This window comes from Hyaena hyaena, unplaced genomic scaffold (assembly GCF_003009895.1).
Source record: "Hyaena hyaena isolate Hyena2069 unplaced genomic scaffold, ASM300989v1 scaffold_456, whole genome shotgun sequence".
Taxonomy (NCBI): domain Eukaryota; kingdom Metazoa; phylum Chordata; class Mammalia; order Carnivora; family Hyaenidae; genus Hyaena; species Hyaena hyaena.
Window position 1 is genome coordinate 190,196 of NW_024081087.1, and position 26,542 is coordinate 216,737.

General features: G+C 38.6%; 1 protein-coding gene across 1 annotated transcript; it reads left to right on the forward strand.

The window, feature by feature from the left end:
• Positions 1-7,457: 7,457 nt before the first annotated feature.
• MS4A5 (membrane spanning 4-domains A5) lies at positions 7,458-25,700 on the forward strand. Its single transcript, XM_039253589.1, has 5 exons — positions 7,458-7,707; positions 9,311-9,439; positions 11,783-11,839; positions 13,038-13,190; positions 25,554-25,700. The coding sequence occupies exons 1-5, from the start codon at positions 7,561-7,563 to the stop codon at positions 25,653-25,655; spliced, it is 588 nt and encodes a 195-aa protein (XP_039109520.1). The 5' UTR covers positions 7,458-7,560; the 3' UTR covers positions 25,656-25,700.
• The last annotated feature ends 842 nt before the right edge of the window (positions 25,701-26,542 follow it).

The following is a 26,542-nucleotide window of genomic DNA, read 5'->3' on the forward strand; positions in this document are numbered from 1 at the left end:
AATGCCCCCTGGGGCCCAGATGCAACTTTCCATTCTGCAAGAATTCCACTTTTCTCTGCTTTTCAAAGGCAATCTCTCCCATAGCTCTCCTTTTTGAGATACCTTGTACTGTCCCATCAGTGAGTTTGAGTCTAGAGCTGACAAAATCAAATGTGTTTAGGAGCCAATAAAGGAATGGAAATGTATGAAGTGGCTCTTTATAAGACAGGGTGAAAAGGCTTTAGGGAGCCAGAGCACTGATGATGTACTTAAAGGAAATCTAATTTTGTGTGTGTTTTTTTTGTTTTTATTTTTATTTTTTTTAACTATCTTACTCCTAACTTAGGTTAGGTTTGTTTTGGTAAAATTGGGAAGAGTTGATTTTCTTTTTTTTTTTTTTTCCAACCAATTGAGGGTGACTTTATTTATTTATTTTTTTTTTTACAAATAGTTTATTGTCAAATTAGTTTCTACATAACACTCAGTGCTCATCCCCAAAGTGCCCTCCTTCATGCCCATCCCCCCCTCCCCCCCACATCCATCAGTCCTCAGTTTTTGTCAGCATTCAAGAGTCTCTCATGGTTTGCCTCTCTCCCTTTCCCCCACCATTTCCGCCCTTCTTCTCCCCCTTGGTCCTCTGTCAAGTTCCTCCTAATCCTCCTATACGTGCAAACATATGGTATTTGTCCTTCGGGAAGAGTTGATTTTCAAATACTACCTTATACCTACAGTTTCCCAAGACCGTGGGGGGAAAATGAGCTGACTGCTTACACTGTCATTTGCCAGATTAAATTTCCCACTTATGGATGACAGCAGGTGAGAGGGATCTGAGTAGGTGACAAGGTAACCACCAATGGAATGTCAGTGAGGCCATGTTCACCATCCCTAGGTGTGGCCCTTCAAACCCCTGTATTTTTTTTTTCATAGTCTCTCCTCCCTCTTGTACTGGCCAGATGCAGAGACTCCAGGACCCAGACGATGCTAAGATGTGTGAATATCTGAGCCCAGTCCATAAATAACAGCATAATTAGGTCCATTGCTGAACATTCAGTTGGACTGTGACCCAAAAGAGAAAACTGTTATGGTATGAGGCCAAAGCAAGCATGGAATTATTTGTCATAGAGGTTAGCCTACTCGGAGTAATAGAACCACTAAGGAAAAGAAACCTTTCGAAACGGTAACAGCCTTACCTTTCCCTCCTCGTATTAGCGATTGATGTGTAACACATTACCACACACGTAGCTTCTTAAAAAAGCACAAATTTATTAGCTGTCTCTGTACGTCAGAAGTCGTAAACAGCCTGGTTAGATTATTTGCTCAGAGGCTTGCTTGGCTAAACTTAGAGTACTGGCCAGGTTTGTGGTCCTGAGAGGTGGGATCCTCCACAAGTTGGAAGACTTACTGGAAGAACCCAGCTCCTCAATTCTGAGGTTAGAGGACCCTGTTTCCTTGCTGGCTTCCAGCTGGGGGCTGGCCTCTGCTCCTAGAAGCCACCTCCATTTCTTCTCATGTGGCCCCCTCCATCTGCAGCCCAACCAATATTTGTCAAATCCTTCTCAAACTTCTCCTGCTTGTAGTTATAAGGGGTCCCAAGATTACACTGGACCCACTCAAATAATCTAGGATGATCTCCCTAGTAAAGTTCCTTTTGCCATTCAAGGTAACCTATTTTGGGGTGTGGTATCCTGTCTCACATTCACAGTCCTGGGAATTAGGGCATGGAATTTTCTTGGGTGCCATAATTCTTCCAATCACATCCCTGATGCACAATTAAGGAAGAAGAAAGATGATTCAATATATGTTGATACACTATTCTTCCTTTTGCTTTATGAACTTGACCTGTCACACATGCAACCAAAGTAGTCATTTTCTAGGGTTCCAATAACCACAGTTCTATATTCACATGGTTTTAAAAATAACGAGTCATACAAAATTATCTTGAGGAACAAGTAGCTCCATGTGGAGCTAAATACCTCTAAATTCAGCCATGCACCAGACACATATCATTTTCTGTGATTGCCTTTATGTGAAGAAAGTTAAGAAGCCCTGATCTCCTCATTGTGGGAGATCAAAATTTAACTTACTTTCCTCTTTCCAACCCCCGCCCCCCACCATGCTGACACACATAATTGTTCCCCATCCTCCATTCTCTCTGTAAACTCATAGTTTGGGCACAGAGACATGCGTTATTTATCTCTTTATAACTATATATGCCACCAGAACTGAGCCACTTAATAAACTATTCTTTCTCCTGCAGTGTATTTTCCTTTGGAATGGTGTTCTTTTCTTGCTTGCTTGCTTTTTTTCTTCTTTACTCCTTTTTCAACTTCAAACTCCCCAGTTTTCTAAATTTCTTAATACACTGATCCATATTACAAATCATATCAATTTTATCACTTTGAAGGAACTTCTACTGGAGAAACCCAGCCTACTCACCCTCCATGACTGGAACACTGCTGTCATCCCCAAATCTCTTTTCTATTATCTCTGGAGTTTTCAAACAGCCTTTCTTTATATTTTACCTATTTCTCTCTTATCCTCCTTTGCTATGAAAAACAAAACAAAACAAAACAAAACAAAACACTTCAGTCAACTTTTCCACTCTTTTGCCATATATGGGTATAACACATTTATTGATTAAAAAATTTTTCTACTTGAGTATAGTTGATATACAATGTGACATTACATTCAGGCATGTGACACAGTGATTCAACTTCTCTATATGTTATGCTGCGCTCACCACAAATACAGCCACCATCTGCCACCATACAACAAGGTTACAGTATCAAGGACTATGTTCCTTATGCTATGCCTTCTATTCCCATGACTTACTCATTTTGTAACTGGAAGCCTGTTTCTCTTGCTCCCTTTCACTCATTTCCTGTCCCCCTCACCCCCTTCCTTCTGGCAACCATCAGTTTGTTCTCTGTATTTATAGGTCTGATTCTACTTTGTTTGTACATTTGTTTTTTAAATTCCACATATGAGTGAAATCGTATGGTATTTGTCTGTCTCGCTCTTATCTCACTTAGCATAATTAGACCTTCTAGGTCCATCCATGTTGTTACAAATGGTAAGATCTCATCTCACTTTTTATGGCTTCCTAGTATTTGTGTATGCGGGTATGTTTGTGTACACACACACACCGTATCTTCTTTACCCATTCATCTTTCTATGGATCCTTAGGTTGCTTCTGCATCTACACTAGCATTTAGTATTATCACTTTTCTGTTTTAACTGTTCTAATAAATTTGTAGTGATATTATTTTTGTGGCTTTAATTTACATTTTCCCAAATGGCTGATGAGTTTGAACACCCTTCCATGTTTCCAGCGGCCCTGTGAGAAAAAGCACATGGAAGATCAAATTTGGAAACTGTGTATGTCTGAAAATGTTTCAATTTAGGTATCTTCGAAAGTTTGGTGGTTTGTCTTAGCTATAAAATTCTTTAATAGAACAGCTCTTTCTTCTGAAAGTTTAAGTCTTCATTGTCTTCTCAATTCAATTGCTTTGAAAAGTCCAAAGCCATTCTGCTTTCTCGCCCTTTAGGTGTGACTCGGGTTTTTTTCCCTCTTGGAATCTTAAAGGGTGTTTTGTTTGCACCAACTGTACTGAAATTTATTCATGTGGCTCTATTTTCATCAGTTCTTCTGAGTATTTAATTGTAAAATTTAAAGTGATTTTCTCCTGTTTTTTCTCTTTTCTCTTTCTGTAGCTGCTATTGAATGCCCTGAACTAGCCATATTATTATTATTATTATTACTATTATATTTTCTTTATTTTACATTACCTTGATCTTTTTTCCCCCTACATTCTAGTTAATTTTCTCTACTTAACATCTCAACACTTTTACTGAGATGTTCTTTTTGGCTATCAGTTTTCTTTTCTTTCTTTTTTTTTAAGGTTTACTTATTTCTTGAGAGAGGAGAGAGAGAAAGAGCATGACAAAGTACCCGTGAGTAGAGAAGGAGTAGAGAGAGAGAGGGGGAGAGAGAATCCCAAGCAGACTCCATGCTGTCAGCACAGAGCCCAAAATGGGGCTCAATCCGATGAACACGTGAGATCATGACCTGAGCCAAAACAAGAATCAGGTGCTTAACCGACCAAGCCACCCAGACAATGCTTATTTTCATTTTCAAGAGATCTATTTGTTCTCTGTTTCCACTGTATTGTGTTCTCTTCCCATTTCATGGATGCAATATTTCTTCCTACATTTCTGAGTATATTAATGGATTTTTTTTGCCAAGTTTTCTTCTCTTTAGTCTGACTTTTCTTCCTTTCAGTTTCTATATTTCACATTTCCTCATTATTTCGAGTTATTTTTGGTTGTCTGCTCATATGATAGAGGGAAATATGAGAAAAGTTTATCTTTGAAAGGTTGGAACACAGTGTTTGTCATCCGTGAGCTTCTCTGTTAGATATACTTACTGTATTACTGGTTTAAGAAATCCTACATTTCAGGGGCACCTGGGTGGCTCAGTTGTTGAGTGTCCAACTCTTGTTTTAGGCTCAGGTCATGATCCCAGGGTCGTGGGATGGAGCCCCGCAACCGGCCCAATGCTGAGCATGGAGCCTGCTTGGGACTCTCTCGCTCTCTCTGTCCCTCCCTCCATCCCTCTGCCCCTTTCCTGTTTGCACTCTCTCTCTAAAAAAATAAATAATATAAAATATAAAAAGAAAGAAACCCTACATTTCAGTATCCTTCTTACTTTCTGACTAAGGGCTTTCTTTTTAGTTTCTGATATATTGTATGTTTTTACTTATATGATGTTCTGGGCAATGATTTTATTTGCCCCTTAGTCCCTGGTTAAAATAATCCCCTTCCCTCATATCCAGCTGGGTAATTGGATTCTGAGATATATCTGGGAGGGACATTAGGTTTTACCATCATTCACGGGATGAGATCTCTGTAATTTAAAGAGCAAGAGGAAACTAGAGGATCTGGAAATGCCCAAGGGATTGACATCTAGTCACAGGAGTTGGCTGCTACTATCTAGAGTTTGAATATGGATCTTTAAAAAGGGGATGATTTTGCAACAGAGAGAAAGACAAGAAATTTAAGAGCAAAGTTGAGCTTCAGCTACAGAAAGGAAGGGATAAGAGAAAGAGCACAGGGGCCCTTTCGTGGAACTTTCTAGCACAGGAACTAGGGCAGCTGAGGGAATGAGAGACCTGACACAGTAACTGTGAATCAGAGAAGGTGGGTCGCTTGGATCATTGTAATGTCCCTGGAAAAGCCAGCAGTAAGAGGCTTCAAATGAAGCTTGATTTGGGAACATTGAGGGATACAGGGATATTATATATTATTCCATAAACCACTTTAAAGCTTGAGCATTTCTCACGGAAAGTGGAGGTTTTGGCAGTTTGGAAAATAAAGAAATTGAAAGATATGGGAAAAAAGAAAGGCAGGGCACAAATTTGTCTTATTCATGTGCTGAAGGGCCTAGGTGCTTTATTATCAGGAGGGCCATGGCATTCCATGGCCACCCTGAAATGTAGAAATGAGGTAAAATAACTCCTGGCCATTTCTAAAGTTCCTATAGTTAAGCTCACAAAAATACATTGAACACTTAGCTGATAAATAATCAACCAAAATAAACTTCGGAAATAATGCAAACATAAAGCAAAACAAAGCATTTAGCCGCCATGATTAAAATAGCAATAATGAAAAATAAGGCTAATTGCTACTATTCTTATAATTACAATTTATTTAGAATCCACTATCTGCCAGATGTTTTATAATTCACCTACAAAAGCCCTATAAGGTAACAATTTTTATTCTCAATTTTAGATAAAAGATGCAATATTTTAATGAATAGTAACTTAATAGGAATATGTAAGTTAATATGCACTTAGCCAAGACTTCATACACAGTAAATAAAAGCCTGGGAATTAATTCTAGGTTTTTATGTTCCAGGGGTTGAGACTTTCAGAACTGCATCTCCAGAATTCGCTTGCATGAATTAAACATAATCAAAACTTCAGGTTATCTTTCTACCATTTCATGGCTATTATAGCACTGGCCTAATCACCATGCTGAGAGAGAGAGAGAGAGAGAGAAATTGGAAAAGGTTTAGAGGAAAGCTACAACATGAGTAATGAGAATGAAAAGGTATATTACGAAGTGTACTGGAATAGAGTTTGCTTAATTCAGAGACCACTAATCCAGTATCAAAGGATTTCCACAGTCAGCCAGCCAGCTCACTCAGTAGAGCATGAGACTCTCAAAAGATTCCATAAAGGAAGATCACCATTAGGATTCCATGTTCCGGAAAACTGAATGCAAGAAAGTAAATTCAAAAAAAAAAAACTGTAAGGGGATTAGTACTTTAGTATGTAATAACTGCCAAGTGGCTAGAGGCTGTCACATCAGGATTTTCAATTTAGGGAGACTTGATCTTATTAGGAAACACCAGAGGCGCCTGGGTCGCTCAGTCGGTTAGGCAACTGACCCTTGATTTCCGCTCAGGTCATGATCTCACAGTTTGTGAGTTTGAGCCCCAAATCAGGCTGTGCACTGACAGTGCAGAGTCTGCTTAGGATTCTCTCTCTCTTCCTCTTTCTCTATCCCTCTGCTGTTCGTGTTCTCTCCCTCTCTGCCTCTCTCAAAATAAATAAACTGTAAAAAAAAAAAAAAAAGAAAGAAATAGAAGGAAAAAAAAGGAAACACCAGAGGATGACAAGGGAAAGTGTATAAATGAGTACAATTTTTCTCCCCCCTTCATCAATGTCCTTGCAATATGACAGTACAGATCTTCCCATGAAGGAATGGAGTCTGTTTCCTTACCCTTAAATATAAGTTGTCCCTGCAGTTTGCTTAAGTCAATGAGAGATTAGCACACATGATTTTGCAGAAGTTAAGAAAACATCTGCGAGTTAAGAACCAAGAGTCTGCCAACTGCCAGCTAAGTGACTGAGGCTGCACTAAATCACCTAGCTTTGGTGACCCCAGTGGTTGACCACAGATGCAGAGAAAACCTGGCAGATAAGAGTTGGGCTCGACCAGACCAGTAAGACCACTCACATTACACACAGAATTGGAAGCAAAATCAAATGGTAGTTACTCGACACCTCTCAGTGTTGAGGGGGTTTGTTCACAGCTAAAGCTAATAAAATAAGTGGCAAAAACAAAGTGACAACCTGAATAGACACTATATACTTCGAGAGGTGGATTACTAATTAATTCTGAGTACCTGACCTCCTGATGAAAGAGGACTAGAATTAATGTCCATAATACTCCTTTATTTGGAAAGGAAAATGTCCTCACAGATCATCTAGCCCAGCCTGATCAATGTGCATATATGGAGGCTGAAACCAAGAGACGGGCATGACTTGTCCAAGGTCACGGTGAGTTCCTGACTGCACTAGGACTACTGGGCAGGTCCTGGGGATTTTACTCACTAACCTTGAGATCTCAACCAGCCCTGAGATTCCATGACTCTATGACTCTATGGTTCTATAATTCCAAGACAAAGCATACAATACCAGTGCTCCAGACAGCCTTGGTACAGGAGAAGAACATGGTCTAGATGAAAGTATCAACAAGAACATTTTTTCATTTTAAAATATCAACTACACCATCATGGATTCAACTTCTTCACACAATCCTGTGTTTCTGTTATTTCCTCCGGAGATCACTGCTCCAGAATTTCAGTCACCGGAGCTTACAGTCTATGAATCTAGCAGCCCTTTTCCAAAATCACTTACCACAAAAATGAAAATCTTAGGGGTAAGTAAGATTTGCCCTAAGTATACTCTACTGAGGGTGTGTTATGGACTGAATGTTTGTGTTTTCCAAAATTCATAGTTGGAACCATAATTCCAATGTAATGGTGCTTAGATGTGGGACCTTTTGGGGGTAATTAGTTCATGATAGTAAACTCTCATAAGGGGAATTAGTGCCTTTATAAGAAGAGGTCAGAGAGGCAGCCAGCTCTCTTTCAACCAGGTGAAGTTACAAAAGAGAAGTTGCCAGCCTATAACCCAGAGGGGTCTACTTCAGGACCCAACCGTGTAGCACCCTGGTGTTAAACTTTCAGCCTCCAGGATCATAAGAAATACATTTCTGTTGTTTATAAGCCACCCAGTCAATGAACCAGGGGCTTAATCAGCCACCCCAGCAGGGTGTTACGGGTTCTATTACTTTGTTCAGAAGCCTGAACTAAGATGGGGCTTGGGAGAAGAAGAAAGGGAAAAAAATACCTGGTGGTGCAATGTTTCAAGGTAGAGGCTAATCCCAACTTTTATTTCCATTCAATTCAGGAAGTATGCATCACATTCCTAAACCAACTATGTACAAATTTCTATGGAGAGGAAAATAATCCTCTGGGCTCTTCAAGGTCACAGTTGAAAGTAAAAATCTCCAAAATGACCAACAAGGAGTTTTTTCCTAGTCAAGTTCAGAGAAAAGGAAAAGAAAATCAAGTAGAAGTCAATAGATCATGTTCTATATGTACTGAGTTCTACAGTTTTATATTTTCTCACTCAGAACTCAGAATTCATTTTGATAACATGATATGGTATTTTTATATGTGGGGCTTTTGCAGAAAATCCCCTTAATACTATAAATGCTCATCTATCCACTGACCTATCCATTTCTTGAACATTAATTATTTTTGATTTACCAATCCTCCTTTCAGATAATGTGATTCAGTATGTTTGAGGCTGTGATAGTGCCTGTATCTTTTTTTCCCTAAATTTTATTTTATTATTATTTTTTTTACAAATAGTTGATTGTCAAGTTGGTTTCCATATAACACCCAGTGCTCATCCCCACTTATGAATTATTTGTCTTTTCAATCCCAAGCCTTCAAGAATGGAAAATTGGAAAAAAATGATTTTTTTTCCAGAAAAAAAAACCAAAAAAGTAGAGAAAGAGGGCCTGCTGACATGCCAGAAAGGGCCAACAGTCTAAACTGCTTCTGCTTCTATTCAGATATAATGGTACTCAAACTTCCAATAAAGAGTTCATATTACTTTAACAAATATGGTTTGAACTATGTGTAAAAAATTATGTTAAGTACTATGGGGGTTACAGAAATAACCACAATCTACTTTCTCTCATTGAGAAGAATAAATACATAATTTAGAAATAATAAAATGATAATATTAAAAACCATATTTCAATGTAGCATCTTATATGAGCCATAAATGGCGGGGGCGGGGAAGAGGGGAGACAGGGAGCATTATAAAAGAGCTTCTACTATCCTCCCCTTATTTATAAGGAAAGTAATTGCCAAATCCTCTTAACCAAAAGAGGATCGTGCACATTTTTGAAACGGGAACCTACCATTTGGCTTTCTCCTTACCATGACTTTTTCCTCTATTTACAGGCTATCCAGATCCTGTTTGGACTGATGAACTTTTCTTTTGGAGTCATTTTTCTTTTCACCCTTGAAAACCCATACCCAAGGTTCCCCTTTATATTTATTTCAGGATATCCATTCTGGAGCTCTGTTTTGGTGAGTATAGGCAATTGAGTTCAATTTGAGGCCATGTCAACAGGAACACTAGGGAGTTCTTAATTACAAAGTGAGCTGCATTCAGTTGTATGGTATGCTTTGAAAAGTTAAAATAAAAATCAACTGTTGAAATTATTTCCCCATTAATTCATTAGAGTTGCTGATGTTCCATCATTGGGCTTTGAAGTACCTTTGCGAACATTTCCTTGGGTCCTGATGTTATTTATCCATTCATTCATTCAAAATGAGTTGCCATCTTTATAGACCAGATATATAGAGGAAGGCAATGAGGATCCAAAAGTTAACAATACAGGGACCCTCACTATGAAAGATAGTATAGTTTCTTCAAAAAATTAAAAATAGAACTACTCTATGATCCAGAAATTCCACTTCTGGAAATATATCCAAAAGAAATGAAAACACTATGTTAAAAATATATCTGCACCGCCATGTCTATAGAAGCATTATTCAAAAAAGCCAAGATATGGAAACAACTTAAGTGTCAATCAACAGATGAATGGATAAAGAAGTATATATATGTGTACGTGTGTGTGTGTGTGTGTGTGTGTGTGTATTATTTAACCATAAAAATACCAAGAAAATTCTGCCACTTGCAATAACATGGTTAGACTTTGAGGGCATTGTGTTATGTGAAAGAAGTTAGACAGGGAAAGACAAATACTACACAATGTCGCTTATATTTAGAATTTTTTAAAAACTCACAGAAAGAGAGCTCAGATTTAAGGTTACCAGGGGCAGAGAGTGAGGAGAGAAGGGATGGAGGGAGGTGGTCAAAATGCACAAACTTCCAGTTATAAGATAAATAAATATAACTTCCAGTTATAAGACCAATGTATGATAGGATGACTATAGTCAACATTGCTATATGATATGTTTTTAAGAGAGTCAATTCTAAGAGTTCTTATCACAAAGAAAAATGCTATTTTTCCTCTTTTTTTTTCTTTTTTTGGGGGGTTGTAACTATATGAGATCATCGATGTCAAGTAAACTTATTGTAATCATTTCACACTATATTTAACACATATCATGATGCTGTATGTCCTAAACAGCACTGCATGTCAAATATATCTCAATTAATCTGGAGCGGGGGGGGGCAATAAGCAAACAAAAATAATAATACATGGGCGCTTCCTTCAAAGGACTCTCAGTTTACCATGAAAGCAAACATGTAAACAGGTCATTTCAGGGTACTATGACTAATAATACCACAGAGGTGTAGAAAGTGCTCACGAAAGTGGAGATGAAAGATCAGTGGACTCTTTAGAGAAGTAAAGAAACAGGGAAGGCTTCTCAGATGTATCTTTGAGCTGCACAGAGAAATTTATTTAATCCAATTTCATAACATTCGATAAATATTATTTTTGGACCTTGTATAGTGCCAGAGAATAGACAGTGTGTGGGAATTCATAGAAAAAGCAGTTCTCAGTCTCAGAGTCTCCCAAGTAGAGAGTCAGATAATTGCCATATGGTGTGATGAGTGATAACAGACACTCAAGCTGTCTCTAGAGGAAGGGCACCCACAGCAAGGAGGGGAGGTTGCCCAGGGATACTTCCAGCTTGAGGGAGTTTTAAAGGACCAGTGGTTAATCAGGGGGAGGGCACACACAGAGGAAGGGAGCGGGGAATGGTTGGGTGTTAGGGGTAGGGATACCTTGCTGCATGCCAAAGGCGAACCATGAGGAAAAGGCTCAAGGTATGGGAGTATGCTTTCTACTCTGAGACCTGTAAGAGTTCAGCACAGAGAGTGAGGGTAAGAGATGAGGCTGAAGAAATATCAGGCAGTGGGACAAGGAACTTAAGAACGGGTGTGCTGTCATCCCATCTGAAGTTTCTACTAGGCAATGATGCTACCACATACAATTTACCTCCATGAAAATCCTGGGGATTTTTTTTCAGAATGCTCAGTCTATTAGCTGAGAGAACACACTGGTTTGCAAGTGGGCATGAAGGATGTTTCTTAAAAGGATGACAGAATCTGATCTTATTGGCTGTGAACTGATTTGACACCAGTGTGTCATGATACCAAAGCTGAGTACACAACAGCTATAAAAGGAAGATGGATGAGAAAACCAAAGCCCAGCAAAATTAAAAAAAAATCTCATGTTCAAATAGGTAGTTAAGACTAAAGCTAATTTCTAGTTCAGTATTGTGTCCACTAATTATTTGTGGACAATCATCTGAGGCATCTCATCCTGCTAGCTGCTTTGAGGATTGTATGAATTAGGAAGGCATATACAACAAACACTTTGAGGTCTATTCTCTGAGACCTCTTGAGCATCAGCTAAACAAGCCCACCACTAAGATATTTATTCTTTTTAATAGTTCATTAATTCTGGAGCCTTCCTAGTTGCACTGGAAAGAAAAACCACAGCAAGTCTGGTGAGTTAGATTTCTCCTTTCCTAAAAATGTATAGCATTGAAATAATTAAGTCTAGGCTTGAAAATGAATTTGGAGAATCATTAAACCACAATAATTCCACAAACTGTCAAGTGCTGATACCAATCAATGGCTTTTGGGGTTTTATTTTGTCCAGAGAATCATAAAACACTACTGCCAGAAGAGTTTTCTTTTTCTTTTTTAAAAATTTTTAGTGTTAATTTTTTTGAGAGAGAGAGACATAGAGTCCAAGTGGGGGAAGGACAGAAAGAGAGGGGAACACAGAATCTGAAGCAGGCTCCGGGCTCTGAGCTGTCAGCACAGAGCCCAACGCAGGACTTAAACCCACAAACTGCGAGATCATTACCTGAGCTGAAGTTGGACACCTACCTAACCAAGCCACCCAGGTGCCCCTGGTGCCAGAAGAGTTTTCTAGGTCATCCAGTTTCTTATTTATGAAAACACTGAAACATAGAATAAATACCCAAAATGGTAAAATGGGCCGCAGTATTCCAGTGACACACTCATTCATTCTTTTTGTAAGTATTTTTGGTGCCACCTCCTGCCAGACATTTCAACAGGCACTCATTTATTAATTCACATGACAGGCATATCGTGAAGACAACCTAATTAAACCTTTATAAGGAGAAGTTCAAAATAAATAATACAGTGTTAATGAGTGCAAGATTTTAACTTACAGATAAATGAGGAGTAGAATATTTTTACTTTTCTCAAAGAATAAAAAATGCGAGACATTAATTAACAAGCCAATAAATTATTTCCAGCCCAGGATGTCCCCTGTAGGTTTGAAGTTGTAGGAAGAACTAAAAATTGCAAAGAAATACAATGTTTTGTTAGAGTCATGAAACAAAAATGTAACTAGGTCATGACTTTAACCAGAGCACCAAAATGCAATACAATGAGACAACACCTAAGTACCTCTTTTGTTCGCTGTGCACCCCTTTCCCAACTAAGTGGGAGTTAACTTGGGTGCAGATCATGGAAGACAGAAGGACTATTCAAAGCTCACTGGATCCCATTATTCAGGCTGAGAGCCTGAAGCCCAAAGGAATGAAGCATCTCACATATGATCACACAGCTGCTTAGCGGCATTGCAAGACTGTGACTAACACCCTCTCTTGAGTCTCCCCACCAGTGCTTTGTCTATAGCCGGCGTGTTATGTTCTTCATCTCTTTCAGGTGAAGATGACCCAAGTAATGAATTCTCTTAGTGCCTTGGGAGCAACAGCTGGAATCATTCTCATCACCTTTGGTCTCATTCTAGATCAAAACTACTTTTGTGGCTATGTTAACACAAATAGTCAGTGTCAGGCCATTACTACCCTATTCATTGTAAGTATGCTGCATTTTTACAGTAAGGGATAATGGGGGTAATCATAAAGATGTATTAGTACCCCATCAGCAAAATCTAAATAACATTATAGACACATGTGTTTTATTTACAAACATTTACAGAAAAAATAGTATCTTATAGGTATACCAGGCATTGTGGAATAGAAAAATAAACACATTACGACCCCCACCTTTAAGATTTCACAGATAAGTAGAGAAGGTAAAGCATATGCCAATGAGTATAATATTAAAGATAGAGTGTTATAAGAAGAAATGGGAAGAATGGTGGTATTCATAGCCCTAGATGTACATTAGAATCATGAGTGGAAAGTCTTCATGGTTTTGGTTTTGGCTTTAATAGTTAGACTGGACTTCTGATAAAACATGGTGTATATTGAAAATAGGCATTTATTTCTGATCTTTCCAAAACACCACTAATATTAGTTTAGGGGAATGTAAAATATGTAAATCTACAGGGAAAGAGAAAACAGTCAACAAGACCCTTCAAAATTTTCAGAGAAAGCTGGAAAATAATCACCTAAGGAAAAGGGAGTCCTTACAGGAGTAAAATATGGTGGGGCGCCTGGATGACTCAGTCAGCTAAGGATCAGACTTCAGCTCAGGTCATGATCTGGCAGCTCATGAGTTCAAGCCCCATGTTGGGCTCTGTGCTGACAGCTCAGAGCCTGAAGCATATTTCAGATTCATCTTCTTCTCTCTGCCCCTCCCCTGCCCACACTCTGTCTCTCTCTCTGAAAAACAAAATAAAAACATTTAAAAAAAGTAAAGTGTGGATGTTGCAAGAGCAGACATCCTTCCTCATCTTTCTCCTGTGCTTAGAAGGAAAGCATGCAGTTTTTCACCATTAGGTATGATGTTGGCTGAGGGTTTCTTATATGGACTTTGTCAGATTGAATATGTTTTTTCCTCTTCCTAGTTTGTTGTGTGTTGAATTTAGTGAAATGCTTTTTCTTGATCTATTGAGACAATCATGTGGACTTTGTCCTTTATTCTATTATTATGCTGTATTGCATTGATTGACTTTTTTGTCTTAAACCTTACATTTCTGGGATAAATCCCACTCAGTCATGGTGTATAATCCTTTATAAATGTTATCAGATTCAGTTTTCTAGTACCTTGTTAAAGATTTTTGCATCTATATTTATAAGAGATATTGGCCTATAGTCAATATAGGCCTTTCCTTGTGATGTCTTTGTGTTCTGTGTCTGGTTAATATTGGCATTATAGAATTAGTTGGAAAATATTCCTTTCTCTTATACTTTTTGGTAAATTTTGTGGAAAATGATACCAGATTTTCTGTAAACATTTGGAAGACTCACTGGCACAGTCTCTTGGGTCTGGGCTTTTATTTGTGGGAAGTTTTTAAAATTGCTGTCAGTATATTTAGATTTTCTATTTCCTCTTGGGTCAGTTTCAGGAGTTTGTCCCTTAGTGTCAGTCTGAGTGAATGAAGGAACATGACAATACTAATATTCAAGGAAGGCTGCCATGGTAGTACTGTGTATGTAGGGTTGTCTACCAATAATCTAAAACCTTGAACTAGCACAGAGGATATAAAACAGCCAAGATGATAAGCCCATCACCATCAATGGCATCTGTCATTTTGAAGGAGGTGTACTTTTCTTCTGGTCATCTTGAGTGTAGGATGCAGTCTAGTTCCTAATTCTGAGGCGCACAGGGCTACCTGTGCATTAACTGTCCTAATCATTTTTTAAAATGTTTTATTTATTTCTGAAGGAGAGAGAGACAGCATGAACAGGGGAGGGTCAGAGACAGAGGGAAATACAGAATCCGAAACAGACTCCACGCTCTGAGCTAGCTGTCAGCACAGAGCCCAACACAGGGCTCAAACCCATGAACTGTGAGATCATGACCTCAGCCGAAATCAGACGCTTAACTGACTGAGCCACCCAGGCACCCCAGCTGTCCTAATCTTTTAGATAATTTGCTTCTGTAAAGTTTCTAGAGGACTATAGTGTGGTATCTGTAATAAATGTGGTAGTGGTGGTGGTGGTGGTGGTGGAGGTTTTCATAAGATTGCATGCAAAAAAGACTCAAGTATACTCTTTCCCTGGTAGTATTTCCAAAATAACCAATCCCTTACCTAAGGTGACACAAAAATGATTAGCTGGCTGGCGATGGAAGTAATCCACATTTGTTGCGGGGGGGGGGGGGGGGGGGGGGGGGGGGGGGGGGGGGGGCAGGGGATAACAAATTTATTATATAATCAGAGTTACCAGAAAAGAAGTCATATGATTCACTGAGATATAACACAGAATCAATTTCTAAGGATTTCGTCAATGATTACCAGGAAGCTATGAGGATACCAGACGATATCAGGGATAGCGAGGGCCTTGGGAAATCTACCCATCTGCTGATACAAGAGATCAGCAGCCTCCAACAGGTGGAATATATGAAGAAGAGTTTCTCCTACAACCAATTTCCTACACATAGACAAGACTGGAAAAGGTCTTGTCAAGATTTTACAGAGCAAGATTCTTTTAAAATCTTTTACAAGATTTTACTGAGCAATCCAAGATAATTGGTCCTAGAATGGGTGCTGGTCAAAAAGACCTTTTCTCATTAGTCTTGGTGGCTGAATAAGGAGACAGAATTTTAAATCTATAATAATTCCTTCCCTAAGATTTATTCTTTTTTTTTTTAATGTTTATTTTTGAGAGAGAGAGACACATAAAAGTGCGAGTAAGGAGGGGCAGAGAGAATGTAGACAGAATCCAAAGCAGGCTCCAGGCTCTGAGCTGTCAGCACAGAGCCAGACTCAGGGCTCAAACTTATGAACAGTGAGATCATGACCTGAGCTGAAGTCAGACGCTTAGCCAACTGAGCCACCCCATGATTTATTCTTATAGATACACAAAAATATAGACAAAAGGCAGATGGGCAAATAGGATGGTTAGTGGCAAAGCTTTGGCAGACCATCTTTTTCCTCCCCATGCCCTCCCCCACCAAGGAAAAAGTAAACAAGAATAAATGTGAAGAGATAATGAAAAAGTCCTGGGAGACCTGATTTCTAGGACAAATAAACTCTATTCAGTAAATAAGTGCCAGGCGCCCCTCACCAACATGGACGTGCAAACCCTGGACAGGGTTGCTCAAACAGATTCAGTGGAAGAGGTACTAAATGAGCCAAAGGATCAGAACCAAAATGGTGAGAGGTCTGCCTAGACCTCTCTTGGGGTCTCTGTGACTGTCTGGCACCTTCAACGACTACCAGGAAAGTCAAGGATAGTTAAAGGCTGAATGTATTAAATTTGCTAATCCAAGGAGAGCATAGGGTCTCCAACATAATAGGGGGAAACAGAAAAGGGCATTTTTAGGATTTCATCAGCTGGAGTAGTCACAAGGTAACTTTAGGGGATAGTAACAGTAGTCTGGAAAGGATCCGGTTGGATTTGCAAATGAGAATAGTTCCAGGGACAGTCAGTGGTCTGATTTTTGGAAAACATTAATTCACACGGAATTAACACTAAAACATTTCTCTGTGGTCTTACCCTGAACATAAGGCTCTGAGGAACCTAATGTTAAAACCCTGAACTTAGATATTTGGTCTTGCATATTTGGTGCAGTTTATCAATTTGCTGGGTCGAAGTACAGTTATTTTTCAATCATGGTTTCTTTTCATGATCAATTCTCAGTAATCTTAACCAAAACTAAAGACTATGAAAATTACCACAAGGAAAAAGTAGAAGCCACTGGACTAGCAGTTAACTTCTCAAAAGCAACAATAAAAGCCAAAGACTGAACAATAGCTTCAGTGTTCTGAAACAAACAAACAAACAAACAAAATACCAACCAATAGCGAACCATTTATGGCGCATTAAAACATCTTACAAAAATGAAGTGAAATAAAGTCTCTTCAGAGATACAAAAATTGAGCTTCCCTTCTGCAGAGCGTCATGAAAGGAATAATGAAGAATGAACTCCAAGTACAAAGAAAATAATAGCACAAGGAGACACAAAAAGGAAGGAAAAACAAAGAATGTGATAAACATGTGGGCAAATATGAGTGAAGGCTACTGGTGTAATATAGCAATCATAATAAACAGTGAGAGTAAAAATAAAGTATTTAAAATACCAGACAAAATGAACATGTAAGTATAGAAAGGGGCAAACCATGGTTTTGTTATTTGTGTTTGCTAAGGGCCTGAGTTTTCCCTGAGAAGAGGGAGAAGGTTTGAAGAACTTTAATAGATTCTGATATGTTTTAAAACTTAATGGTGTCATCAAAAGTAAACAACTAGAGCTAACAGATGTAGTCTGTCTACTACACCACCAATCAACAGAATACCCATTTTTGTAACACATACTAACCAAACCAAACCAAAATGACTATATATTGGTAAATATGACAATTCCAAATTAAAAACAAAGGCTGAAGTCACAGTGTATGTCCTATGCAATAAAACCATAAACAATGACTTAAAATAATTTCAAAAGCCCCTATGTGGTTGGATATTAAGAAGTGTGCTTCAAAGGAATTACCAGATCAGAGAAAAAATTGTAATAAAAACCCAAACATGTTCTGAAATGAAAGCTCAAAAATTTGAGGGCAGAAGTTAGAGGAATACTTTAAGGCAATTCGTAGCTTAGAAATACAGATACTAAATTATGTAACTTTGAAAAACAATGGTCCATACATTAATCTCAGTGATTAAAGGACAGAAAAGCTAGCCCAAAGAAAGAAGACTAAAGGAATTAATATATAATGACAAGAGCAGAAGTTAGTAAAAATGATGCATACAATAGAATGGAGTAAAATAGCCAATGATTGGTTTACAGAAAACACTCATAAAATATACACACCCTTTTTTATGATGGTTACGACAGAGTAATTTATATCAGGGCATTCCTCTAGTGAAAACCACTTTTATTAAAGGCTTATTAAAATTTCAAAAAATGTCCAGCTGTTGCAATACACATGAAAGATACCATGGCAGCCAGGATTTGAAGTGCAAGGATCATGTAAAAACTGGACACATTGAAGTAAACCCAAAATTCTCCATCACTTTCCTCCACAAGTTACTTGCTGACTCCTACCATGTGTAGGAGGCAAAGCTCAAAAGCCAAGCTGATACGAAGCTAAGAAGCTAAAAGGCCTAGAAAAGATCTCAGCAGTCTTGCAGTGCTGGGAACACACACAAATAGTTCAGAGTTAGCAGTGGTGGAGTCTGGTAAACCCCCCACCACCCCGCCCCAAAGTTCACGTCTGAAGAAAGACTACACCCTAGAACTAAGGATATAGGAAACAGATCAGCCATCACAAAACTGAAATTCATCCTTTAATTATCCTGATCAAGGTAACCTTCCCCTAATCTGTCTGATGGAAGAAAATTACATCATCTCCAGAGGAAGACAACATAATTTAGAATTTGTCCCAGTTTTTGTATACTACATTTAAGCTTGGGTGGCTTAGTCGGTTAAGCATCCGACTTTCACTTAGGTCATGATCTCGCGGTTCGTGGGTTCGAGCCCCGCATCAGGCTATGTGCTGACTGCCAGCTCAGAGCCTGGAGCCTATTTCAGAGTCTGTGTCTCCCTCTCTCTCTGACCCTCCCCTGCTCACGCTGTCTCTCTCTCTCCNGCTCAGAGCCTGGAGCCTATTTCAGAGTCTGTGTCTCCCTCTCTCTCTGACCCTCCCCTGCTCACGCTGTCTCTCTCTCTCCTAGAAATAAATTTAAAAAAATTTTTTTTAAAAAGTATAAACAAAACAAAGCAGAAAGAACCACTCATGCCAGAAGATAGGGCTGAACATCTGAAAAACAAAAACAAAACAAAATAATCAATGTTAGAAACCACGCAGAGGTGACCCAATGGTAGGGTCATGAAAATGAACATGGATGGCTATTATGTTCAAGAAAGAACAAACTGGAGAATCTTGCAGGCAAATTGACACCTATTAGAAAAAAGCCATTAGAATTTGTAGAACTGGAAAGTATGGTAAGGAAACTAAGCACTCCACAGATGGGGTCAACAGCCTATCAGACACATCAGAAGCACCCAGGAAGAGAATCGGTATACAATACAAAGACTAATGCCTGAAGAGAAGAAAATGATATGAAATATCATTGTCCTTTAGAACATAAAGTGCCTTACATATAACTGAGGAACCAAAAGACAAGAAAGTGAAAATGCAGCGCAAGCCAATACTTGCAGAGAATTGCTGGTGATTTTCTAAAAGGGATGAAGACAAGACAGGAATCAAAAAATAAAAAAATTAAAAAATAAAGGAAAACTACGTAAGCACACAATACTTAAATTGCTGGCAAGGGGAGGGGGAAAGGGATAAAGAGCAAAACCTAAAAGAAAGCTGGGGGTGGGGTGGAGGTGAATACATCCCATTCAAAGGAATAAAGGTAAACTTCCAACTGACTTTTCACTTGGAGGGCTCATCGAGGCCAAAGGACAGTGGAATGATATTTTAAAGTGCTGAGATAAAATAACGCCTGGAATTCTATGTCCAGTGAAAATGTTCTTTAAAAGTAAAGTTGAAATAAAGATATCAGACCAGTACAAACTGAAAACAATTGGCATTGGCAAATTAGCCCTGAAGAATATTGAATCAGTAATCAAAAACCTCCCAAAAGAGAAAAATACAGGACCAGATGGCTTCACTGGCGAATTCTACCAAACATTTTTAAAGAAGAATGAATATCAATCCTTCTTAAACTCTGCTAAAAAGAAGAAGTGTCCAAATTCATTTTATAAGCCCAGGAATACCCACACCAAAAGCAGACAAGTACACTACAAGAAAGTTCCCAGCCAATATTCCTGATGAATATAGACATAAAAATCCTCAACACATTATTAGCAAACTGAATTCAATAGTATATTAAAAGTCTCATACACTATCATCAAGTGGTATTTATTCCATGGTCACAAGGTTCAACATACACAAATCAGTCAATATGACAGACCACAATAACATAATGAAGAGTGAAAATCACATGACCATCTCAATAGATGGAAAAAAGACTTCGACAAAATTCAACATGAAAAATTTAAATTTAATTTAAATTCTCAATACACTGAGATAAAGAAACGTATCTCAACATAATAAAGGCCATATATGGCAAGCCCACAGGAACCCGACAAGGATGCCTACTCTTAACACTTCTATTCAATGAAGTACAAGAAATCCTAGCCAGAGCAACTGTGGGGAAAAAAGGGGAAAAAAAAATGAAAAGAAAAGAAGGGGAGTGAAGGGGAGGGAAGAGAAGGGAAAGGAAAAGAAGAGAAAGCACCCAAATCAGAAAGGAAGAAGTAAAAATGTGTTTGCAGATGACATATTTTTCATAGACCCTAAAGACTCCGCCAAAAAAGTATTAGAACTAATAAAATGAATTCAGTAAGATTGCAGGATCCAAATAATATATAAAGATCAGCTGCATTTCTATATACTAATAAAGATCTATGAGAAGGAAATTAAGAAATCTCATCTGCAATTGCATCAAAAAAGATAAAGTACCTAGGAATAATTTAATCAAGGAGGTAAAAGATCTTGACGACATTGATGAAAGACACTGAAGGCACAAATAAATGGGAAGATATCCCCTGTTCATGGTTTGGAAGGGTTAATATTGTTAAAATGTCCATACTACCCAAAGCAATCTGCAGATTCAATGCAGTCCCCACTAAAATGTCAATGACATTTTTCTCAGAAATAAAAACTAATCCTAAAATTTGTACAGAACCACAAAAGAGCCCAAATAGCAATCTTGAGAAAGGAAAACAAAGCGGAAGGCATCACATTTCTTAATTTCAAATGTACTACAAAGCTGTAGTTATCAAACATGGTAAGGTAGACAAACAGGCACACAGGCCAGCGGAATGAATAGAGTCCAGAAATAGACGTATGTGTATACGATCAATTAATTTACACAAAGGAGCCAAGAATATATGATGGGGAAAGGACAGTGTCTCCAAAAAATGATTATTAGGAAAGTTACACAGCCACATACAAAGAAATGTAACTAAACCACTATCTTACACCATACATAAAAATCAACTCAAAATAGATTAAAGACTTGAATATTAAGACCTAAAACCATAAAACTCCCAGAAGAAAACATAGGTAGTAAACTCTCTGATAGCAGCCTTGACAATGATGGTGGATTTGATACCCTAAGCAAAAGCACTAAAAGCAAAATAAACAAGTGGGGCTGCATCAAAATAAAAAGTTTCTGCAGAACAAAGGAAACCATCAATAAAATGAAAATGCAGCCTATGGAATAGAAGAAAATACTTACAAGTCATATATCTAATAAGGGGCCAATATGCAAAATATATAAAGAGATTGTACAACCCAATAGCAAAAAAAAAAAAAAAAAAGAAAGAAAGAAAACATTAAAATATGGGCAGAGGATCTGAATAGACATTTTTCTTTTTTTTTCTTTTTTTTCTTTTTTAAATAGTTTATTATCAAGTTGGTTTCCATATAACACCCAGTGCTCATCCCCAGAAGTGTCCTCCTCCATGCCCAGCACCCCCTTCCCCTCTCCTCCACCCCATCAGCCCTCGGTTTGTCCTTGGCATTCAAGAGTCTCTCATGGTTTGCCTCCCTCCCTCTCCCCCACTATTTTTCCCCTTCTCCCCCATGGTCCTCCGTTAAGTTCTTCCTAATCCTCCTATACGTGCAAATATATGGTATCTGTCCTTCTCTGCCTGACTCATTTCACTCAGCATAACACCCTCAAGGTCCACCCATGTTGCTACACATGGCCAGATTTCATTCTTTCTCATTGCCATGTAGTATTCCATTGTATAGATGAACCATATCTTCTTGATCCATTCGTCCGTTGATGGACACTTAGGCTCTTTCCACGTGTTGGCTATTGTTGAGAGTGCTGCTATGAACATTGGGGTACATGTGTCCCTATGCATCAGCACTCCTGTATCCCTTGGGTAAATTCCTAGCAGTGCTATTGCTGGGTCACAGGGGAGTTCTACTGTTAATTTTTTGAGGAACCTCCACAGTTTTCCAGAGGGCTGCACCAGTTTACATTCCCACCAGTAGTGTAGGAGGGTATCCGTTTCTCCACATCCTCGCCAGCATCTTGAGTCTTCTGATTTGCTCATTTTAGCCACTCTGACCAGCGTGAGGTGGCATCTCAGTGTGGTTTTGATTTGTATTTCCCTGATGAGGAGGGATGCTGAGCATCGTTTCATCCATCTGTTGGCCATCTGGATGTCCTCTTTGGAGAAGTGTCTGTTCATATCTTTTGCCCATTTCTTCACTGGATTGTTTGTTTTTCGGGTGTGGAGTTTGATGAGTTCCTTAGAGATTTTGGATACTAGCCCTTTATCTGATAGGTCATTTGCAACTACCTTTACCCATTCCATCGGTTGCCTAGGTTGCCTATTAGTTTAATGGATTGTTTCCTTTGCCTTGCAGAAGCATTTAATCTTGATGAAGACCCAATAGTTCATTTTTGTTCTTGATTCCCTTGCCTTTGGGGATGTGTCAAGCTGCGGTTGAGGTCAAGGAGGTTGTTTCCTGCTTTCTCCTCTAGGGGTTTGATGGTTTCCTGTCTCACATTCAGGTCCTTTATCCATTTTGAGTTTATTTTTGTGTATGGTGTGAGAAAATGATCTACTTTCATTCTTCTGCATGTTGCTGTCCAGTTCTCCCAGCACCATCTGTTAAAGAGGCTGTCTTTTTTCCATTGGATACTCTTTCCTGCTTTGTCAAAGATTAGTTGGCTGTACATTTTTGGGTCCAATTCTGAGTTCTCTGTTCTATTCCATTCATCTAAGTGTCTATTTTTGTGCCAATACCATACTGTCTTGATGATGACAGCTTTGTAGTAGAGGCTAAAGTCTGGGATGGTGATGCCTCCCGTTTTGGTTTTCTTCTTCAATATTACTTTGGCTATTCAGGGTCTTTTGTGGTTCCATACAAATTTTAGGATAGACATTTTCTAAGGAAGATATACATAAGACCAACGAGTACATGAAAAGGTATTCAATATCATGAGTCATCAGGGAAATGCAAATCAAAACCACAATGAAATATCACCTCACATCTGTTAGAAGGCTATTATCTAAAATGCATGAAATAACAAGAGTCAGTGAGGCTGTGGAGAAAAGGGACCCCTTGTACACTGGTGGTGGGAATGTAAATTGGTGCAGCCACCATGGAAAACAATACAGAGGGTCCTCAAAAAATTAAAAATAAAACTACTAAGTGATCCAGTAAATCCACTTCTGAGTATGTATAAGAAGGAAAAGAAAACACTAACTCCAAAAGATATGAGCACCTTCATATTCACTGCAGCTTATTTACAATAGTCAAAACATGGAAACCAGCAAGATGTCCATCAACAGATATTTATGTGGTACACTTACAATGGGATATTATTCAGTGATGAGAAAGAAGGAAATCCACCTATTTGTAACAACATGAATGGAATCTGAAGACATTATGCTAAGTGAAATCTCCATCTGACTTGATGGAGGAAGACAAATACTGTATGTTATCTCTTATGTGGGGAGTTTTGAAAGGGCAACTTCATGAAAATGGAGAGTGGAATGGTAGTTACCAGGCACTGTGAGGTAGAGAATTCGGACAGATGTCTGTCAAAGAGTTCAAACTTCAGCTAGAAGATGAATAAGCTCTGGAGGTCTAATGCACAGCAATGTCATTTCTGTTAACAATACGGTATTATATACTTTAATGTCGCAAAGAGATTAGATCTTAAATGTTCTCACCACAAAAAAATATATTGACAATTAGGTGACATGATGGAAGTATTAGCTAACCAGGCGGGGATCATACTGCAATATTTAAGTCTATCAATCAACATATTGTATACCCTAAACTTACACAGGGTTATGTACCAATTATAACTCAATTTTTTAAAAAAGTAAATGAAAAGGCAAGGCACAGAATGGGAGTTAATCTCCTCAATACATCTCTCTGACTGAAGACCCATATCCAGAAGATATTAAGCACTCCTGAAAATCAATAATAAAAAGACAAAAAAAAGAAAAAAAAGAGTAGGATTTGAACAAGCACTTCACAAAGAAAGACCTGCCAATGGCCAGTAAGCATGAAAAGATTTGCTCAACATTATTAGTTATGAGAGAAATGCAAATTCAAAACCCAATATTTGTATCACATCAGAATGACTTTAATTACAAGGACTGGAAAAACCAAATGTTGGCAGAAATGCAAAGCAAATAGAAATCTTATACATTTTTGGTGGGAATGTAAAATGACCGAACCACGTTGGAAAACTATTTGGTAGTTTTTATCAAAATTAATCAGGCCTATTTTATGTCTCAACAAGAAATATAAAAATATTTATAGAAAACCTATTCTAATAGTAAAAACCAGAAACAGTTCAAATGTCTATCAACAACAGAGTGGCTAAAGAAACTGATTATTCAAACAACAGGATGCTACTGAGAAACAAAAAAGAGGGGTGCCTGGGGTGCCTGGGTGGCTCTGTCGGTTAAGTGTCCAACTACAGCTCAGGTCATGATCTCACGGCTCATGGGTTCAAGCCCCGCTTTGGACTGACAGCTCAGAACCTGGAGCCTGCTTCAGATTCTGTCTCCATCTCTCTCTACCCCTCCCCTGCTCATGCACTCTTTCTCTAATATAAATAAACATTAAAAATAAATAAATAAATAAAATAAAAACCATGTGACTCTAAAATAAACAAGGTTTTCAACATATCCTCAAAACATGTAGACAGACTTGCAGAACAGAATGTCAGCCCTATGATCTTCACAAACTTTCACTGGCACAACACCTGTGTGTCCCGCCTCTGGGCTCCTAACAAAGTGTATATCCTGTTCATGCTCTTTGATGCCAAGATACAAAGCATTTTAAAGGTCTCTGGCAGTTATAAAAAGAACAGAAGATGGTACTATTAGCCCATGCTTTGTTCTATACGCCTTTTTCTACATGTTCCTCTTTTTTCTGGGTCTGTAGGGTTTCTCCCCTCTACTTACTTTCTTTTTCTATTTTTGCTTCTATTTTTTTCCTATGTCTTAATCTGTCTCCTTCAACAGACCGCTTTTTTGACATCATTTTTTTGGGTACCTGTATATATTTATGAAATAGAGCATTTCCTGCATATAATACAGAACATATATTGTTTTGTACGACTTTCTCTAAGAAAATAATAGGCTGTCCTGTGCTGTGTTAAAATAGCTGTATATTCTCATGATCTTCCCCTAATTAACTTCATAAGCATCAGATCCACTCGAGACATATGGGAGGGCTTTTTTGACCTGGACATTTCTACCTGTCATCAGAATAATCATTATTGTGCTAATACTATGATTCTTTTTTTTTTCTTTCTTCTGTTCTAGGGAATTTTGATTATGTTGATGGCCTTCAGCATTATTGAATTATTCATCTCTCTGTCTTTCTCAATTCTGAGGAGTTGCTTTTATTGTTGCAATTGTGACTAATGGGGCTGAAGCGCACTGTGGGAATAAAGATGTCTTATAATATCACCGAGAGTGAGTTCTGTTTGTGAGAAGCCAGACGGAAAATAGAATCTTTTTTATAATTTTTTAATGTTTTTTAAATTTATTTCTGAAAGACAGAGACAGTGTGAGCAGGGGAGGGTCAGAGAGAGACGGAGATACAAAATCTGAAGCAGCCTCCAGGCTCTGAGCTAGCTGTCAGCACAGAGCCCAATAGGGGGCTCGAACCCATGAACCGTGAGATCATGACCTGAGCAGAAGTTGGATGTTTAACTGACTGAGCCACCCAGGCACCCCAGGAACATAGACTCTTAAGGCTGGCAACTGTCTGAAGCCAAAGGGGAATGACTTCAGAGGGTGGGCTCTGGGAACATTCTGGTGAATAAAACACATCCTGCTCTTTGCAATGCCATGTTCTCCTCTCCCCAAACCACACAGTCAACTTGCTGCCGCCCCTGGTTAGTCACCCATCCACTGAACTGAAGGCTAGCAATGTGGCATCACCACTGTACAAACAGAGAAATGAACCAAAGCCCACGGTGTGGAGTGACCGGGTCCACGATGTGTCCTGCTGATTTGTGCAAGAAACTCTACCTAGCGGCTCCTTCTCCATGGTTGTATAGGAAAATGAGTTGGCTGGAAGAATGGTTCGGCCCACACATTTGACAATGATACTGCAAGATCATCAATGCCAGCCACTCATAATGACCAGAAGGGTTAACAGTGAGGGTATATATTGGTAAAAGCCACTAGAGCGGTCCAGGCACTGTGCTGAGGGTTTTAAGTGTGTGACTCATCTAACCTCACAAAAAATCTAAGAGGTGACTGTTGCTGTTATATTCATTTCACGGGCAAGGGAGCTGAAGTCA

Bases quoted from the DNA above. Each gene is read 5' to 3' on its own strand.
- MS4A5 (XM_039253589.1), top strand. From the start codon at position 7,561: ATGGATTCAACTTCTTCACACAATCCTGTGTTTCTGTTATTTCCTCCG. The intron at 9,440-11,782 runs GTGAGTATAGGC...TCTTTTTAATAG, and splicing joins CATTCTGGAGCTCTGTTTTG to TTCATTAATTCTGGAGCCTT. The intron at 11,840-13,037 runs GTGAGTTAGATT...CATCTCTTTCAG, and splicing joins GAAAAACCACAGCAAGTCTG to GTGAAGATGACCCAAGTAAT.